This window comes from Xenopus laevis, chromosome 1S (genome assembly GCF_017654675.1).
Source record: "Xenopus laevis strain J_2021 chromosome 1S, Xenopus_laevis_v10.1, whole genome shotgun sequence".
NCBI lineage: Eukaryota > Metazoa > Chordata > Amphibia > Anura > Pipidae > Xenopus > Xenopus laevis.
The window spans coordinates 19,882,897-19,901,336 of NC_054372.1; the positions used below are offsets into that span (position 1 = coordinate 19,882,897).

The following is an 18,440-nucleotide window of genomic DNA, read 5'->3' on the forward strand; positions in this document are numbered from 1 at the left end:
CTAACCTCTCCAAGAACTGGACACCAGAATACAACACCCACAGAATAACAAGGAAGTTGGATAAAGAGCATGCTTCATCGCTCAGTCGCCTGCCTTAAGATACATGTTACTAAGAATGCAGCTCTATGATAATTCACAATAAAATGAAAACATTCTAGTAATGATAAATAAATGTTGCTATACCACATACTTTTTGCCCAGACTTTCTTCCACCATTTAGAAATACATCCACATTTGTCTTAATATCATCAATGGGTTCTTGGTCTGCTGTATGTGCGCTTAGTCCACCCTTCACTAATATGGCACTGGCTAATGGAATCAGAACTGAATTATTGAAGGGAACTGTAGGTCTCTTGGTTTCAGAAAATATTTTTTTATTAATAATGCAAATGTTATCCAGAAGGCTCAGGACCTGGGGTTTTCCGGATAAGGGGTCTTTCCGTAATGTGGATCTCCATAACTTGTCTCCTAAAAATAATTTATACAATAAGAATTAGCTATATCTTAGTTAGGATCGAGGATTATAGCATTGACCTTGTCTTCATCATCTAAAATAACTACAATATATAATAACTACAATATATAATAACTACAATATATATTGTTGTAAAATATAAGGATATTATAAGTATAAGTCACCAAGTAGTTCCATGACTATATACAGGTCATGGAATTCTGAGATGACTTCTAATATTCTGATATTTTACAACACTGAGTACATTATTTATTAGAATACACAAGGTTAAGTGAGACATTTATAAGGATATAATTCACAGGATATTCATGACTCTGGTGTATTATAAATATTTTTTTTCTAAGAAACTAATTATATTCTTTTAGGTGTCAATGCAAGTCCTTAAATGTTAAAAATATTGCAAAGAAACACTACTTGTAAAATGTTTTCTATTTAATTTGTCAGTGGCAAGTCAAGAGTATAAGGCACAATATGAGTGTACATGTTCTGAGCTGAAGGCAGCTATTTAGGATTGTAACAAACAACTTGCTTTCATCAGAGCTCTCATGCTGACTTGACCTGTGCATATGACCTGTATATACTGCGGTTCTATCACTTCATATTGAAAAAGCAGCATGAGATGATTTAATGAACTGCCTGGCAAGTCAATAGAATAGAACTTCTGAGCATGTACGCCATCAAAGCAAGAACAAAATGATCTGCCAGTTGGGCCATAAAAAAACAATTATAAATATTGTTACCAATATTAAAGTCCAGGCATGTCCAACCTGTCCAATTACAACATGCAAAGGCTATTGGACATCTTCAAAGCTATAGTTCCTCAGTAGTAAAGTTGTTAAGCTTTATTTACGGTTAGCTACAAATTAAAGGTAGAATATTAAGTTTGAAAGAGGATAAAATAATTGCAGATTTAATTATTTGGAATCCATGTGTTAGGGTAAAGATGGCCATAGACGTTAAGATTTTTCTATCCCTAACAAGCAATTTTAGTATGATCCGACAAATCCATTAAATTATCTTGAGATTAGTGGGCACTGAACGATTGTGCGTCTAACGATTTTTCGTCTGACATCGGTCAGAAAATTGATCGGTCAGGTTAGAAAATTTTCATTGTTCAAAGTGAAATGTGTCCATTGTCTAATTGAAGCAGGCAGCTACCCACTGTTTTCCTTCAACTAGACGATATTGGTTGAAATGGTGGTTTTAGTTGATGGACAAATAGTTTTAGCATAAGCTTGGTCCTAAGATAGATATAATATCTTTTAGAAATCTTAACGTCTTAACGTCTTGGGGGCAAATTCATCAAGGGTCGAATATCGAGGGTTAATTACCCCTCGATATTCGACTGGGAATGAAAATCCTTCCACTTCAAATATCGAAGTCGAAGGATTTTGCGCAAATACTGCGATCGTACGATCCAAGGAATAATCGTTCGATCGAACGATTAAATCCTTCGAACCGAACGATTCGAAGGATTTCAATCCAACGATCGAAGGATTATCCTTCGACCAAAAAAACTTAGCCAATCCTATGGAGACCTTCCCCATAGGCTAACATTGGGTTCGGTAGCTTTTAGGTGGCGAACTAGGGCGTCAAAGTTTTTTCTTAAAGAGACAGTACTTCGACTATCGAATGGTCGAATGGTCGAACGATTTTTAGTTCGAATCATTCGATTCAAAGTCGTAGTCGAAGGTCGAAGTAGCCCATTCGATGGTCAAAGTAGCCAATAAAACACTTCGAAATTTGAAGTTTTTTTACTTCGAATCCTTCACTCTAAGTTATTGAATTGGCCCCTTAATGTCTATGGCCACCTTATTCTTGTTAATACAGGCTTTTGTGCTGCTCCAAACAATTTAACCTGCTTGGTTGTATTGGTAAATATATTGCAGTGTATACTGATGGACTGCAAGTGTTCTTCTTGGGTTTTTGCCTAATTAGTAGTAGAGATATTGGTTATGATGTTCACTATGGAAACTAGACATGTTTAAGTTATTATATTCAATAACAGTTTAAAGGTTCTAACCCCAGGGTAGTCCTTGCTTTATAGACATTGGCATGAAGCGGTTAGTAGAAATGATACTGGAAGTCCCCAGAACAAATCCTTTCTTTGCAATCACAACATGTTTCTAATACTGACAATACTGTATAGGCAGATAGTCTGGATCTGGTACGTATGGGTATTAGGAGGTATTTTTTATGCAGGTTATTAAACTTTGATTTACAGTTTTGAAAACTTTTTCTTATTGAGTACATTTTGGTTTTACATTAAACGATTCTTAGACATTAAGGTAAATTTGTATTTGCCTTTGAAAATATGCCCTTTTATTAGCTTGATCTTGTCCCTGGTTTCATACATTAAGCATTTTAAATGTCTTTGCTTTCACATTCTGACTGTGGAGCAAAAATACTTTGTTTCAAGTTCAACTTAATGGAAATAATTGAAGGAATTTAGCTTGTAAACCTTTGGTCAAGAGGAGATTATTGAATTGATTTAAAGTCGCCCAGAAAGCAGCACACCTGTCAGGTCAAATTGTAAAAAGCTTTCTATCTTTACTTTTTTTCCGGCCAAACAATTATAATGAAAAAAAAAAAAGGTCCAGTAATTTAATTTTCAATGGGTTTTTGCTAGAACAGCAATTCATTTTTCTTACGCTCAGCCATTACATTTCATTCCACGGAGCATTTTGTCCTTGTGCTGTAGCACAAAACCCCATCATATGTCTGTCATACTCTTAGAACATCTTGATATCCTTGAGGGAATGTGCCAGAGCTTTGTAAAATATAGCGAACGGTCCAGGATGGAGCATCCAAAGAAAGAGATGTTAGCATGATTGAGTTACTCAAATAATTTATCATTATTGTGTCTCCCATGTGCTGTAATGACATCTCTGCCAGGAAGCCTGTGTTATCACATGTCCATGTGGAGACCATGTGTCACTCTCCCAGCAAAGATATATAGCTCTGTGCCGAAGCAGGATTTGATATGCTTACGTTTCAGACTTTAAATCAATTTGAAGGGCCTTCCCTACAGATGTTGTCTCTTACAACAGTGTAACACACTAAACTGTAATGAGAACTGCCACCGGTATACAAGACTGAAGCTGAATGAACCATATGGCATTACAAAGAAGATGTATAACAATTGCATTAAAGTGGGAGTAACGCAGCCTTTCGATCTGTCTACATGCGCATTATACGTTATGTGACACCTTTTGCTCAGTGCTCAATGAGAGAGCTGTAGAGCGGCTCAGCTGTGGCTCCAGTTGGAAATTCTTTTATTGCATCCATTAAGAGATTGTAAGAAGGCTAAAGGCCCTCAGTCTATATGGATCATGTGACCCACCTTGCACCATTTTTCTACCTAGTCTATGATAGAATACCAAATAATTATTGACCAAGAGCTGTTTTCTAGTAAATGCTAGCTTCTCCTCTCCTTTTTACCCACATAACAACACTGTAGACCAATCTCAGCAACTGAACTGGCTTGAGATGTTAAAAGCCATCATGACCCTCTCCAACAGCTGATCAGGGACACAATTGCCCCCCTGTGATGCATGAATTGTTACAAAGCCATTCAATGAGAAAGGGGTCATTTTAAAGATGCAAAGTTTGCTCTAGTTTTAGCAACCCATAGTAGTTCATCGACATTGCTCACATCTGTTTAGGGGTAGCAACACCTGGATCACAGTGGGGGAACATTTACATAATGTGCAGTAAACCATAGATCCAACTTTTTCACCCAACAGCGGTTTGACCAATAAGAATAAAGATATAACTGTTATATGATATTAATTAATTGGTGAAGGAAAAATTACATTTGGCCAGTTTACGGATCAGTGGAATTGTTTCAGTTTATTCAATATACCCGGCTACTGACTAACCATAAGATAAACTAACTATAACTATTTCTTTAAAAATAGTTGTATACAAATTAGTTAATGAATTAGTTAGTAACTGGGGTACCACCATCTACACAATGATGAACGTGTTATGGTTTCTGTGCAAATGTACTTACTGAAAGCAACTTGATGGGGCTGATGGGATAACCAATCATAGCGGACCATATTGCAAAGAAAGAAATCAATGTGAATCCCCCGATTAAGGGTTCACTAATGTTTCATTCTTCATGATACTTGTAAAACATAATGATGATGAAAAGAACAAACCATATTTAGCATGTGACCAATTTCTCTTAATGAGCTTATGTGTTTTTTTGGCTTTGAGAGTACCTTGTTATTTGAAGTGTGAGCAATGACTGCTCCATAAAATACTTTCACTGCTGGAGAGGGCACAACAATGAAAATGAACACAATCAGGACAATCCACGGTGCAGACACTTCTTCGTCCATTCTGTAAACTGCAACTGGCATTCCGTCACATGACAGCACACAGTCAATCCAATCTCATTAAGTTTCTTCGACATTAGCAACGTGACTTGTTTTTTAGGGACAAAGCTGTTTCAAGATGGTATTTCCCTCTTGTATAAATAGCTCCTTCTGGTGTTGGGTGGTCCATTTTCTGTTTAGCATTTTACCCCCAATTTACTTTGAGGGGTGGTTACTTTTTTAGGCCAGAAAGCACTAGCTTTAGATAAAAGTTTATTTGTAAAGTTTATTCCTTCAAACTCCTTGTTAAAGTGTGAGAACAAATGTTTCCCATGCACAAGCCAATTAAAATCTGTCTCCCATTGGCCACTTAAGAGGCTGGGAAAAGCTTAACTATAGAAGTACAGCTGTCATGAGTGCCTTTATCCATGATCAAATGCAATATGTTTAGTACCTTAACCATTTCCAGTTGAAACACCTTTTGCACACAGAGATTCCTCTGGTCAATACAAACAAGCCTGAGATTATGTTGGCATCTCTCATATCTCACACTACTAACATAGGTGTAACTATCATTGGTTCAGTATCCTATAGCAACCAGAATCAGAATGGTGGAGAGGTAGACTTTCTAACATTTCTAAAACTACTGTATATAAAGGTAAAGCCGTATTTAGACTGTCAAAGAATGTCAAAGAAAATTACTTTTTAGATACCCTTTTTATAACTCATAATTGGAAGGTGGAAGGTTTAATAACACATCAAAGCCCCAATATTGCTAATACAATCAACACCTGATTTAATGACATCATTGTGGATTATGATAAACAAATTATGCTGATTGGAGCAACATTTCAGAAGATATATATTCTCCAAGGAAGTTATTCTGAATTGAGAAAGCCAGTTGGATGACTGGTGAAACGTCTTCAAGGAAAAGAACACAGCAAGTCCAGTTGATTTGATGGATTTCTATAGATATTCCATGACCTGAATGAATGAGAATCCGGTCATTGTATTTTCTCCCCTCTTTGGGCACCTGTAATAAATGCAAAATGTGCAAAACTTAACAATACGGTTATAATGAGTCCCTGAATAACAACAATATACAGTATGTATGATAATGGGGAGGGATGGACAGTAGTTGCTTGCCACATCTGCTGCTTCCCTATTAAGATAAATCTATTTTGTAATGCATTTTTTCTATGCTCAGACCATTAAGCAGTTTCAGAGCAGTAAGTGAACTGCAGCAGGGATACTCCTTAAAGTTAATTCACAAGCAAACACTAAAACACAATAATATAATCTCATTTTAAAAAGTAGTCTCCGGGCAACTGCGAATGTTGGAGTTAATTATGATGACTATCAGAACAGAGAATATTTGGATCACCTCTAATTTTTCAACTGTGCACTTGTAACCAATTGATTTAAGTGCACTTTTGGAGAGGGAGAGAGAGCAGTACAGAATTGATTTTGTGGTCAATGAATCGACTTCCATGACGAGACAGGTTTTTTTTTCTCTTTTTAATTTATTTTTGTATGCTAACAAGCAGTCATAATCTTATTGAGATGGAAATGATTGATGTTCCTTTCTACCCTACTGCATGAAGTATGTCATGCTGTTGCTGTTGCTGTCTGTTCTGTTTATTTGTAGAATCGTAGTTTGGGTTTTGACATCCACATATAGAGGGTGTTTACTGTTTGTATTCTGAACCAAAGAGAGCTTTAATTGTCTCATATCAATATGCATAGACTACAGAGTAAATGTTCCTTTTAACAGTGGATTTTTCCCCATCTTTTTATATATATAGAATATGTATTCAATGATACGAAAGTATTTATTTTGGATACTTTAATCATCAAAATCATTGTTCTTATTCCAGTGATGACTATTCTTCTATGTCATGAAATAATGTACAACATGGGATACAGAAGAATTTCTGATCTTTATTCTTTTGTTCTTGAATATAAAAGCTCCCATATACTCTAAAAAAAGATCACAACAATAAAAAAAAATGCCATATTATAAAAGAAAAAATGTCTGATCTTTTTACTGTTGTTCTTGTATATAAAAGCTCCCATATACTCCAAAAAGGATCACAACAATAATAAAAAATAAAATGCCATATTATAAAAGAAAAAATGTCTGATCTTTATACTGTTGTTCTTGTATATAAAAGCTCCCATATACTCCAAAAAGGATCACAACAATAATAAAAAAAAATGCCATATTATAAAAGAAAACTTTAATAATGACAAAAACCCTGGCTTACTAAACTCAGTATAGTATAGTATAACTTAGTATCCATTTCATTTCCACAGAACAGAAAGAAAGGCTGATTGTTTTAGTGATATATTGTATATAGTTATATGTGTCACCCTGTCTATATATACACTGAAAAAACAGAAACGTGGTTTGTGATATAAAGAATTAGTTACCCCTGTTTTAATATATATAGGGAAAGAATAGATTGTTACCGATAAAGTCTATTACTATATAAAATAAATAAGGCTGACTTGCTAATAGAAGGTGAGTTCTAAGGAAAGTTCAGTACTTGGCTGAACTGCTTTAAGGGGAAGTTCCATGTTAAGTCCAGAAGTAGGCATGTGGCTTTTTAGGAAATACATTTCCTACAATGTATGTCACTATATATATTATATATGTATGTGTGTGTGGAGTTGCCCTAAATGTTGGAACATTATCCTCTAGTGGTTGGTGGAGAATTCGAGCAAATCAATATGTGTATTATTTGTGTAAGTGTATTATTTGCATGAAAGACCCAAACCACCACGGTGGAACTATTGTGTTACTCCAACATTTGAGATAGAATTCTGTTCTCTTGAGCTAGAAACGTAAACCCTTCTATAATAAATCAACAAAACACAGGCTTGGTTATGCAGAGAAAAACAGAATCAGATTTATCTATAGATGCTACTGTTTAGGTATACAGATTTCATACCTGACTGTGTCACTTAACAGACAAAGTTTGGCATTAATGAAGACACACATTTCATTTTTATTTACAGACAAATAGAACAATGAAATGGAAGTTCCAGATGAAGATTAGGTAGATAGGAGAACAAACGCAAGCAGACATACTAGTGGAAACCAGTGGTCAATCTGAGAAGTCATTATGTGTTATGTGAGGTTCTACTAGCAGAACCTGAGTTTGTTTCATACATTTTGAAATGGTTCAGGTGAATCACCTGAGGGCAGGGGTTTCCAAACTTTTTGCAACGGGGGCCAGATTTGGTGAGGTGAAAATGTGTGGGGGGTCGACCATTCAGCCTGACATTCTTTGAACCATCATTTAACTTATTTAAACAAGGAATCACCTAGCCGTAGCAATAATATTTAGGCACATTAATTAAATGATCTGCCACTTGGTCTATACTGCTGCCTGTGTGCTGAAGGTGTTAGTAATAGACACATACTGGCACATAGTGACGCACTGATCTCACATACTTCTTTAGTTTACTGTACTGGCACGTCAGTATGTCTATTGCACCTTCAGCCCTAAAGAAGTATGTGAGAGCGGTGTGTCACTATGTGCCAGTACATGTCTATTACTAACACCTTCAGCACACAGGCAGCAGTATAGACCAAGTTGCGGATCATTTCACTAATGTGCCCAGATATTACTGTTATTATTATTCATTTCATGATGGAAGCTGAGGGCCAGTGTAAATTTGAAAACGGGCTGCATATGGCCCCCGGGCCTGACTTTGGACATGCCTGCCCTAGGGTGAGAACCTTCAAATGAGGCAGGACCAAGTGGATATGTTGAGAATGCTTATGTATGACCAGTCTTAGCTGCAGTCATGGGTCAGAGAGGTCAGGAGGGCTAGGAACATGTTAATTGTTGAAGCACGTAGCAGCAAAAGAACATTGCAAGATGTACTGTCCATGACTGATGTGCCACAAAACATTTCAGGCATAAATCAGGGCTGTCAAGCATTTAGCTTCCAGAACCCTCTAACCTAAGGTGATGGGGGATCTCAGGTCAGCCATCCCTTTTAAACAGTCAGAAGAACAAACTAGGGTTATACAGTATGATCATTTCTAGCCAAGGGCCCCTTTATGCCGGGTTAATGCTCAGCCTAAATCCTATGTTGTATTTTGAGTGACTTTCACCTTATTATTTTAAGACATGCTTAGACATTTTTTTTTTTTGCAGAAATACAGCTGCACATTTTACTTTCACTTTTCATAATGTTTTTATTTCCCAAATGTCTTGATAAAAACACTTATCTATCTATCTATCTATATATATATATATATATATATATATATATATATATATATCTATCTATATATATATATATATATATATATATATATATATATATATATAGTAGCAGTTTTACTGTTTAAATAAATTCATTAATAATATCTTTTAAAATATCTGCACTTTTTAATGTCCGACCTTCATTTAATTTCAAGGAGACTCCAGCGCCATTAAAATCTGTAGTTTATATTCCACTGCGCTTCCCTTGCTGAAGTTTTATATCTTAAATTGCATTTTGTTTAAGAAGTGCCCTTCTTTTTTTTTTCTCCTTAAATCAGAGTGCATCACCTCTTTCTGCTTTCCCATCCCAATTTCAGCATTTTATTTTTTCCTCTTAAAACGCATCTGAGCACATTAGTCATTACCCATTAGAAAAGTGGATGGCATGGGAGATTTATGATGTCACTGGCAGACTTTTAGGAAGGTTAAACCATAGGGGAAAATAAAATTACTGGTAATTAAATTTGCAAGCAGGTTGCCATCCTCTAAAGATTTATTGTGGGGGGGGGGCTGCTTATGGGAATATACTCTGAGAACACACACACACCAGCGCACGGACACAGGCACAAAGACACTCGGACAATGACATGTGCAGAGACACCTGCAAGCTCACACAACACAAAGAGAAAGCTTTGACATTTTTTCTTCTTCCTAGTTTTATAAGGCTTAATCAGGAACAGTTTAATATGATTTTATGGACACAACAATATTAAAACAAAAAACATCTTTTAACACGGCACCTTCAGCATTGTGATAAAGTATATAATGTCAATTCTAATGTATTGTAGCTGTGGCAGAACTAAAAACCCCCGGAATCAAGTCATGCTTGTCACGTTTAGCTTCCCTGTTCCTTACAAATACAGGCAAAGGTGTCTATATTGCATCCTTCCATCTATTGCAGAATTCCAAAAATACCTAGCCAACCACCGAACATTTAGGACATGTTAAGGGTTAAGCTCCTTCACTATTTCTTAATCTCAGTTCTGCAGAGAACTCTAAGGGTTAACTGAGAACATTCTCGTTGTGCAACTTTGAGAAGAAGCAACATATGGTGTCTTGTCTATTGCACAATATTCTATGATGGATTCCCAAGCTTCAATTAGTTTCCATATGTTGGATTGATAATAATTACATATAATGGTGTCAGTGTTTGCCTGTACTGAAGTGAGAATATTATGGATAATTGTCAAGTTAATGAACATTTTTATTTTATTGAACCCCTCTTCAAATGTGTAAACGCCAACAAGCACCAGGGCACTTTGGAATTTGATACTCCATTATTAGTGCACTCAATCCCTTTGTTGCTCCATGTACAAAATGTGTTATGGGCTATAAAGGATGTTAAAGAAGCTAGGGCTTATAATAATACTTATTATACTTACTGCAGATCTGTAATTACTAACAGCTTTTTTCACATTATTAATTAAAATTTGGGCTGTCTGGGCTAATTCTTTATATATTTTAAAGCTGTAATAAAGGCTTAACTGTGAAAAGGTAAATTGCAGTGCAGCAAACAATGAAGGCTTTTTTTCATCGTGAAGACAGATTTAAAATGCAATTAACGGGTGAATTCTTTCCAGTGAAGTCGGAACATATTGGGGATCATTATTCACCAAATTCTGTGATGCACAATTTGCCTTTATTTCGGGGCCGTCCTGATGGCAGTAAAGGTCCATCCTAGCACATGAAGAAACCACAATGGATTTTTACAGATAAGTAGAATGGATGAGCACATTTTTTCGGCTTTTAGTTTCAAGGTTTCAACAGTGGCAAATATTTTCAAGAATCTTAAAATCAAAATTTCAACTTTATTTTTAAGCGTGGAAAAATACAGAGAAAAAACAATGGCATTATTAGCATTGCTCAATAAAAAAAAAATCTTCATGCATTTTGCATTGTAAGGAAAATAAACATATTTTGCTTGTGCTCGGAAAAAAAAAGTCCATTGCGCATTTGGCAAATGTTCTGCATTAAGCAAATTTATTGGCATGACTAGTTAGTAGTTGTAGATAGTGTGGGTGCACAATTAATAAAGGGGCTAAGGAAAGCTCCAACTCCTGCACCTGGATTTGATATTTCCACCATGCAGGCTCCGCTAGCTGAAGCTATAGTCGAAAAGAATAAACAAAGAGTGATGTAATGATGATGTGGCCAACAAATGATGACTTCATTACAATGTGTTGCCTCTGTGTAGCTACAAGACATACTCTGCATTGTGAGAATGGAAGTGAAACAGCCTTGAGGCCATAAGTGAGTTACCCACTCATTTAACAATCTGAACGTGCCAGAGGCTGAGCGAGGAGTTTTTTTTTGTACAGCTGGTTCTTACTTACTGATACTTTCTGGTGTTTATTGTGCTCTTCATGTCTATTTGTCAGTTCAGATTAATGACAGGCATAAGTGTTAAAACACATGAGCAGAAAAAGTGTTATATATTTACAGTCTTAACAGCCTGGGGTACATCTGGATGTCAGCTACTCTTAGTTTGTAACAATTAGCATATGGTCATATGTTCAGGATATGGGAATTTGTTAGAAACCCACGTCATTGTGCTCAGCCCTGTGTTTCTGATTAAAGTGCGCGCCAATTTAGTTTTTTTCCCCTTTATCCTATTGTATGTGCTATTTATACATGCTCGTTTATTATTTTGTATGTTTTCTTGATATTCAACTTCACATACGCATAAGATGTTTCCGCCATACTCCCTTGCTCAGGCCTCCTGGGCTTCAGACAGCAGACAAATGAGCCAAATACTTTTTTGAGTCAGAATGTTGATCCCCTACACATAAGTAAACAGCAACAACAATGATGCTTTTTATACGGCAAGCAGTAGAAATAAAAATACCTTCACTTCTCTACCACCTGCTGCAGTGTGTCACTTAACCCATGCAGTGGTAAGAAGAGATGTTTATAAGAAAAGAACCATTCAGCCTTGGCTGCAGGAGAAAGGACACCAATATTTTTTGTAAACTAGGCGATGCTCTCCAAATGTGTAATTTGTTTTTGAGGTTCCTCCAACAGAAAAGTGGTACCGTAACACCAACTGAACAATAAATGAATATGTTGAGGATTCACGTGGTTCTCTAGAGTGCAATTTTTTTGCATTCTTTAAAACCATAGTTGACCAAGGCCAAAAGGGATTATGGTTAAGGGGTGTAGAACTTTAAATTGTATACAGGTATTGTTGTTTAACATCTGGTATCTTCAAGAAAAATGGAGATGGATGGAAGTTGTAGTTTCGTACAAAATGGGATGGAGCTGCTGAGACATCCCTCGTTTACACTGCATTATGGCTATAACTGACAGCTATAAATTAAGCAGTGTTGTACAGAGTGTATTCCACTCTCAGGTCCTCATCAATTTAGTTCTCCTTTATTTTAAGGGAGCGTATAAATCACGCTGGCACTACAATTCCTGGAGGTCATTATTTCTTATAGTTATGGGATTGATTGTCAACCCGGCAAAGCCATGATGAATTTGCAAAATGACTAAAAGTGATTGTACCAAATAAGAACCAGCATTCTATTTCCAAATGTGCCCTTAGTACATAACGATAAGTGGTCACGTCCTGCATTGTCACAAAGTGTGAATGTGCATTTCTTATGGAAACTTTTTTGAACAGTACCAGGCTTAAAGAAACATCACCTTTGTCTGCTAAACGATGAGGAGCAGTAAAACCCTGGCTTGTTATTGTCCTATATAAATGCTGTTCTAAAGGCAGGACTATACTGCTGTTCTTCTAAGTGGCTTTATTCCACACTATACCTTATTTACACATGTTTATGTTTTTTTGAGCCCAACAAATAGGGTTTATTATTGTGTCTATAGCTTTTATAATTTCTTGCAATGAAAATTAAAATGAAAACACTTTCATTTTCAAACTTCCTGTTAGAAAACAAAGCACTTTCTAATTCTGCCAAGTCACTGTTTGAATAATACAAGCTTCCTATCCACTCAGATTCGTATCCCAAAGCCTACCAAAGCCTACTTAAGCTGGCCATAGATGTTGAGATTTTTAAAAGATCCGATCCTCATCGTAAGACCACGATTTTCTCGGAACGATCGTACGATCGTATGAATTGATCATCAACTAAAAAGACCAATTTGCCAGGAAAACAAAAGGGTGCTGCCTGCTTGGCCCTGCAAACATAGATAGATTGCACTGGGACCGACAATGATTTTTTAACCTGGCCGATGTCGGACGAAAAATCGTAAAATGTACGATCGTTCGAATCCCACTAACCGCACAATAATTTCGAAGGATTGGTTGGACTTCGCTAAAATCGGTCGTTCGGCAAGAAGAATCGTCACGTCTATGGGGAGCTTAAGGGTGGGGTTTGTTTATACAGAGCTCCATAATTTCAACAACTATCCCTGATCATCCTTCTTATCTAATTATTCTTATCCTTAAATTAATACCAGAAAGTGTAAAAAATATAAAAGGCATTGCATGTAATTTATTTTTTACCAAATGGAAAGTTTGTTCTTAGAATTCTGTATTGTTAATATTATGTAGAACTAACAGTAGACAGTAGAACTAACAGTAGAACTAACTAACTTATGTATTTAAATAGTGTATACCTTTATATTCATCAGGTTTGTTATCTGCTATAAAAAGAATGCTGGCTAAGATATCCTCTTTTTATCCACAGTGACCTCAGTGAGAACCAGATCCAAGCCATCCCAAGAAAGGCATTCCGTGGTGCAGTAGATATTAAAAACCTGTAAGTATTTTGCTGTAGGGCTGATGCCGTTTGTAGTTTATGATGTTGGGCAATGCAGTGCATACCTTAGTATAACAAAACTCTGCTACGTTTTATGTGCCTAAACAATACCTTGACCTGTTCCACAAATAAAAGCCAGAAGGAGTTTTGCACAAGAAAGCTATAAAATTATTTTGTTGCATGAGCTGAACATAATGACCTATTTCTACTCTTGCTATTGAATATGTGATTGGGGCTTTGAAAGGAGCAGTAAAGGATTTCACTTATTATTATAAACACAATCTCCATTTTGTATTGTTTTTTTTCTACATTTTCATGTGCAAAAGCATTGACCTCAACATGGGCAGTTAAGACAATAATGGTTACATTTTGGTCCTGATATGGAGTATAAGAAGAATGTAAAACAGTCACGTTTGGAACTTTACTATTGATTGGATTTTTTAAAATAGTGAATTTTGTCTTGTAAGTTATTGACAGTCAGTCTAAAGGCCCCAGAGTCAGACTAACCCGGCAAGACACCAGGAAAAAACCTGTGGGCCCGACCTCATGGGCCTCCGCCGGGCCAGACCCCCTCTCCCAATATTCTGGTTACAGCGCAGCGTCACAGTGGGGGCTGGAGGGTACCCGGGACAGTAGTCCCAGTGGGCCCCAGCCCCCCCAGTCTGACCCTGAAATGCCCCCATACTCGGGCCGATAAAACCTGCCGACAGACCGAGTCGGTAGCTTAGTGGGGCCATCCGACAGGCTTCCCGGATCGATATCTGGCCGAAAGTCGGCTAGATCTCAATCGGGCATGTCGGATCGTGGCCACATCTGTTGGTCTATGCGGTCCTGCGATCCAACCATCCGTATCGGATCCATTATGCTCCAATTGTTGGGCCCTAGGGCCAACGATTGGATCAGCCCAATATTGCCCACTTCAATGTCCCTGTAGTTCTATCCTTTTGCAGAAGTGTTTACGCAGCCACAATTAGTCATATTTAACCTGAGTACCACATGCTGTAGCTTCTTAAACATAAAAATTATTTTACTACAAAAAAATCTATCATCTTAGCTATAAAAATTAACCTAGGTTACTTTCCTTTTTTTGTACATACACTGTGTCCTACGTGGCTTGGAATATAGATTTGGGTCCATACCTTCTTTATTACTAAGATCTACCTGAGGTAAAGAGGATCTGTGCTGGTCTGTCTTCTGAAACCTTTGTTTCCTAAAGGGAACAGGTGAATAGCAGAACCAGGGAAGATATATTTGAGAAGCAGCTTGAGAAGCATCAATACATAGAGGGATAGAAGACTTCAATTATGAGGGTAGACTGTCAAGGTTAGGGTTGTTTTCTCTGGAAAAAAGGTGCTTGCGAGGGGACATGATTACACTTTACAAGTAAATTAGAGGACATTATAGACAAATAGCAGGGGACCTTTTTACCCATAAAGTGGATCACCGTACCAGAGGCCACCCCTTTAGACTAGAAGAAAAGAACTTTCATTTGAAGCAACGTAGGGGGTTCTTCACAGTCAGGACAGTGAGGTTGTGGAATGCACTGCTGGATGATGTTGTAATGCTGATTCAGTTAATGCCTTTAAGAATGGCTTGGATGATTTGTTGGACAGGCATATTTTAATCCATCGATCGAACGATTTTTCTTCGACCAAAAAATTGTTAGAAAGCCTATGGGGACCTTCCTCATAGGCTAACATTGCACCTCGGTAGGTTTTAGGTGGCGAAGTAGGGGGTCGAAGTACTTTGACTATCGAATGGTTGAATATTCAAACGATTTTTAGTTCGAATCATTCGATTCGAAGTCGTAGTCGAAGTTCTAAGTAGCCAATTCGATAGTCGAAGTAGCCAAAAAAACATTAGAAATTCGAAGTTTTTTTTTATTCTATTCCTTCACTCGAACTAAGTGAATGTGCCCCTAAATGTTCACCCACCCTCCGTATACACACATGCAAACATACACATAAACACAATATATTCTAGTGCACCCAAATCATTGATTCATGGAAAAAAAATCTTTTGAGCATGATTTACCTTTGTTATCCTTAGTTCATACAGAAAAACAAGTAATTCACATGCAAACCATATGCTTTCAACATAAAGTCCTTAACTGCTATGAATCAAATGTGCTGGGAAAACTAAACTAATAGAATATTTATGTGTTAGAAAGATACACTCTGCTTTTAGCCTGTTGGTTTTAAGCAGATGCCTGACACAATAAAATGGAAGATTTGATGATACGCGGGAGTATGGATACATAGGATAAAATGTGTAGCCTTAAGATTGTTCAACTGTCTTCAATTTAATCCTTAAAGTAATACCAAAGAAGCGTATCATAAAATATTAGAGGCATTGCTTTTAATGCTTTTTTTATACCAAGGATAATGGATAGCAGTGCCAAAGTGAATCCATTTATAATCTTTATCCAATTCCTGACTGCAGAATGACACGCTCTTCAGTCATCTTTACTTATAGTCTTGCTGTCTGATTCACAGTGATTTAGTAAACAGTTTCTCATAGTGACAATGATGAGACCTTACCGCCGATTTCAGCTCTATACTGATTCAAGCCATTAAATATGTTTTCTTTATTTAAATAAATGGTGAACTTAAAGCAAATAAACAACTAGAAATGATCTCAGCTGCCAGCCCATTAACACATATGGACCTGTCCCCATTATTACTAGGCATAAAAGCAGAGCACTATTGCAGTTTGTCTAGATATATTTTTTCTGGCATCCAACTTTATGAATATTGGGCTATAACCCAGTGCTTTCAAATAACATATAGCCAAAGTAGGATAGAAAGGGCATTTACTAAGGGCCTCCAATATCATAGGGGCTCTGAGGGGGAAAACTATGTAAAGAAAGTCATGGAATGCAACAGGTTGGATCACTAGCTTCAGTAGAAATGCAATTCCCAGCATCTCTCAGCAGCTGAGTGGGTTTCAAGTCAGACATATCTGAGTTATACAATGTCCTTGCCCAATTTAGTCTGTAGATATCTGGTCAATCCTTGACTCCTTAACTCTTATCTTGACTTTTACGTAGACTTAATAGACTTAACAACTGTGCAATTTAGCATGTTTTTACCAATCTGATATCAAACCTTAAATAAAAGCATTTTTAGAATGCATAAAATAAAAAAACCACAGAAATGATTTGACACAGAACAGTGTTAAACTTCGGGGCCACATTTAACTGAAATTAAAAGTATGGACTGGGGCCAGAAAGTAGGAAAAACAGCAATCCTACATGGCTGCTTTAAACAGCTTGAACAATTTGATACATTAGTTGCTGCCATTTCTCATAATCATCTTCAGCCTTAAATGAGCATTCACCCCAACTTATACATCAAATTGTAACCGTTGCTCGGTAACACACAAAGTAACTCTAAAGAGAAATAAGAGAAACTTACAGTAAGGGGCAGATTTAAGGTCGATCTGAAAATTCCAATTAAAAAAATTTAAATTTCCAGTTCATTTTTGTGTACTTCGACTAGGGAATAGTCCAAATTCGATTGTAATTTGAAAAAAAAAAAATCGACCAACCGAGTTATTGTTTATTGGAAAAACTTTGAATTGAATTCGACTGAATGCGCTGTTACTTCAATTTGTGCGATTCAAATTCGATCGAAAACAGACCTATTCACCCCCAAAAAAAATTTGATTTTGATTGGTCTTTTTTAATTAGAATTGCAAAGTCATGGGAATTCAAAAACACTCCCATTAATTTGAACTTTGTACTGCACTGCATAAACAACCGCATTTCTTTTTTGCAGGGTAAAGTTGTCAAGTTCTTGTGCTCTGCTTTAAGGTCTATTACACCGTATAGTAAGATCTATTACACAGTATAGTATTCTACAAAGGCACATTTTTAGGTAGCACATGTGCAAAACCCAGTGTTGAGTTGTGTTTAAAGTACCATAATAATGGAATGCGTAAATATCCTTGTTCTATAGGGCAAAGATCAGCGTATCATTTACACGCATCCCATTAATTTTCCTCTTATTGTACTCTTTTGTCTTAGTGTTTGAGTTATGGTCTATGTCAGGTTCGTGTAATATACTTCTTAGGATATCATCTTGGTGTGTTTGAGTGCATGTGTATGCCATTTGTAAATGTCCCGGGAAAGTATATTTCCAGTGCTAAAGCTAATTTTCTTCCTCTGCCACTGTCTCTCTTCTTTCTGATAAAAATAAAGCAGCTCCTGTCTCATAATCTGTCATGTTCTCTGTCTAGTTTTCAGTCAGGCCTGGGCTTTAGGCAGTATAGTAGTATTTCCAGGAACTTTAGACTCAGGGGGGTAACTACAGAGGAAGCAGACCCTGCAGCAGCCTGGGGCTCCATGAAGCTCTAATTCATATACAATTTCAATAAATATTGGTAAAACAGGACAACCTCTGGTTATGTTTGGGGCCCTAAAATTAATTTGCTATGGGGCCCAGTAACATATAGTTACGCCACTGCTTAAACTAATATTGTTCATGTCTTCATCCAATATAAGAATTGTTTTTTTTCTTCTAAATGTATGGTCTGTTTTTGTAAATCATCTTGCTTCCTTGTATGGAGCTACACTTTTCAATATAGAACCTAGAGTCAACTCTCCATCTCCTACATACTGTACCTACAGTTT

The 18,440-nt window shown here is 36.7% G+C and overlaps 1 protein-coding gene across 7 annotated transcripts in view; it reads left to right on the forward strand.

Annotated features, from left to right (window-relative positions):
• Positions 1–18,440, forward strand: part of slit2.S (slit guidance ligand 2 S homeolog) — a 217,231-nt gene that overhangs the window by 117,066 nt on the left and 81,725 nt on the right. For all 7 annotated transcript variants that reach the window (XM_041573434.1, XM_041573462.1, XM_041573442.1 and 4 more), the window contains 1 exon segment: positions 13,736–13,807. In XM_041573434.1, the coding sequence (XP_041429368.1) occupies positions 13,736–13,807 (72 nt within the window).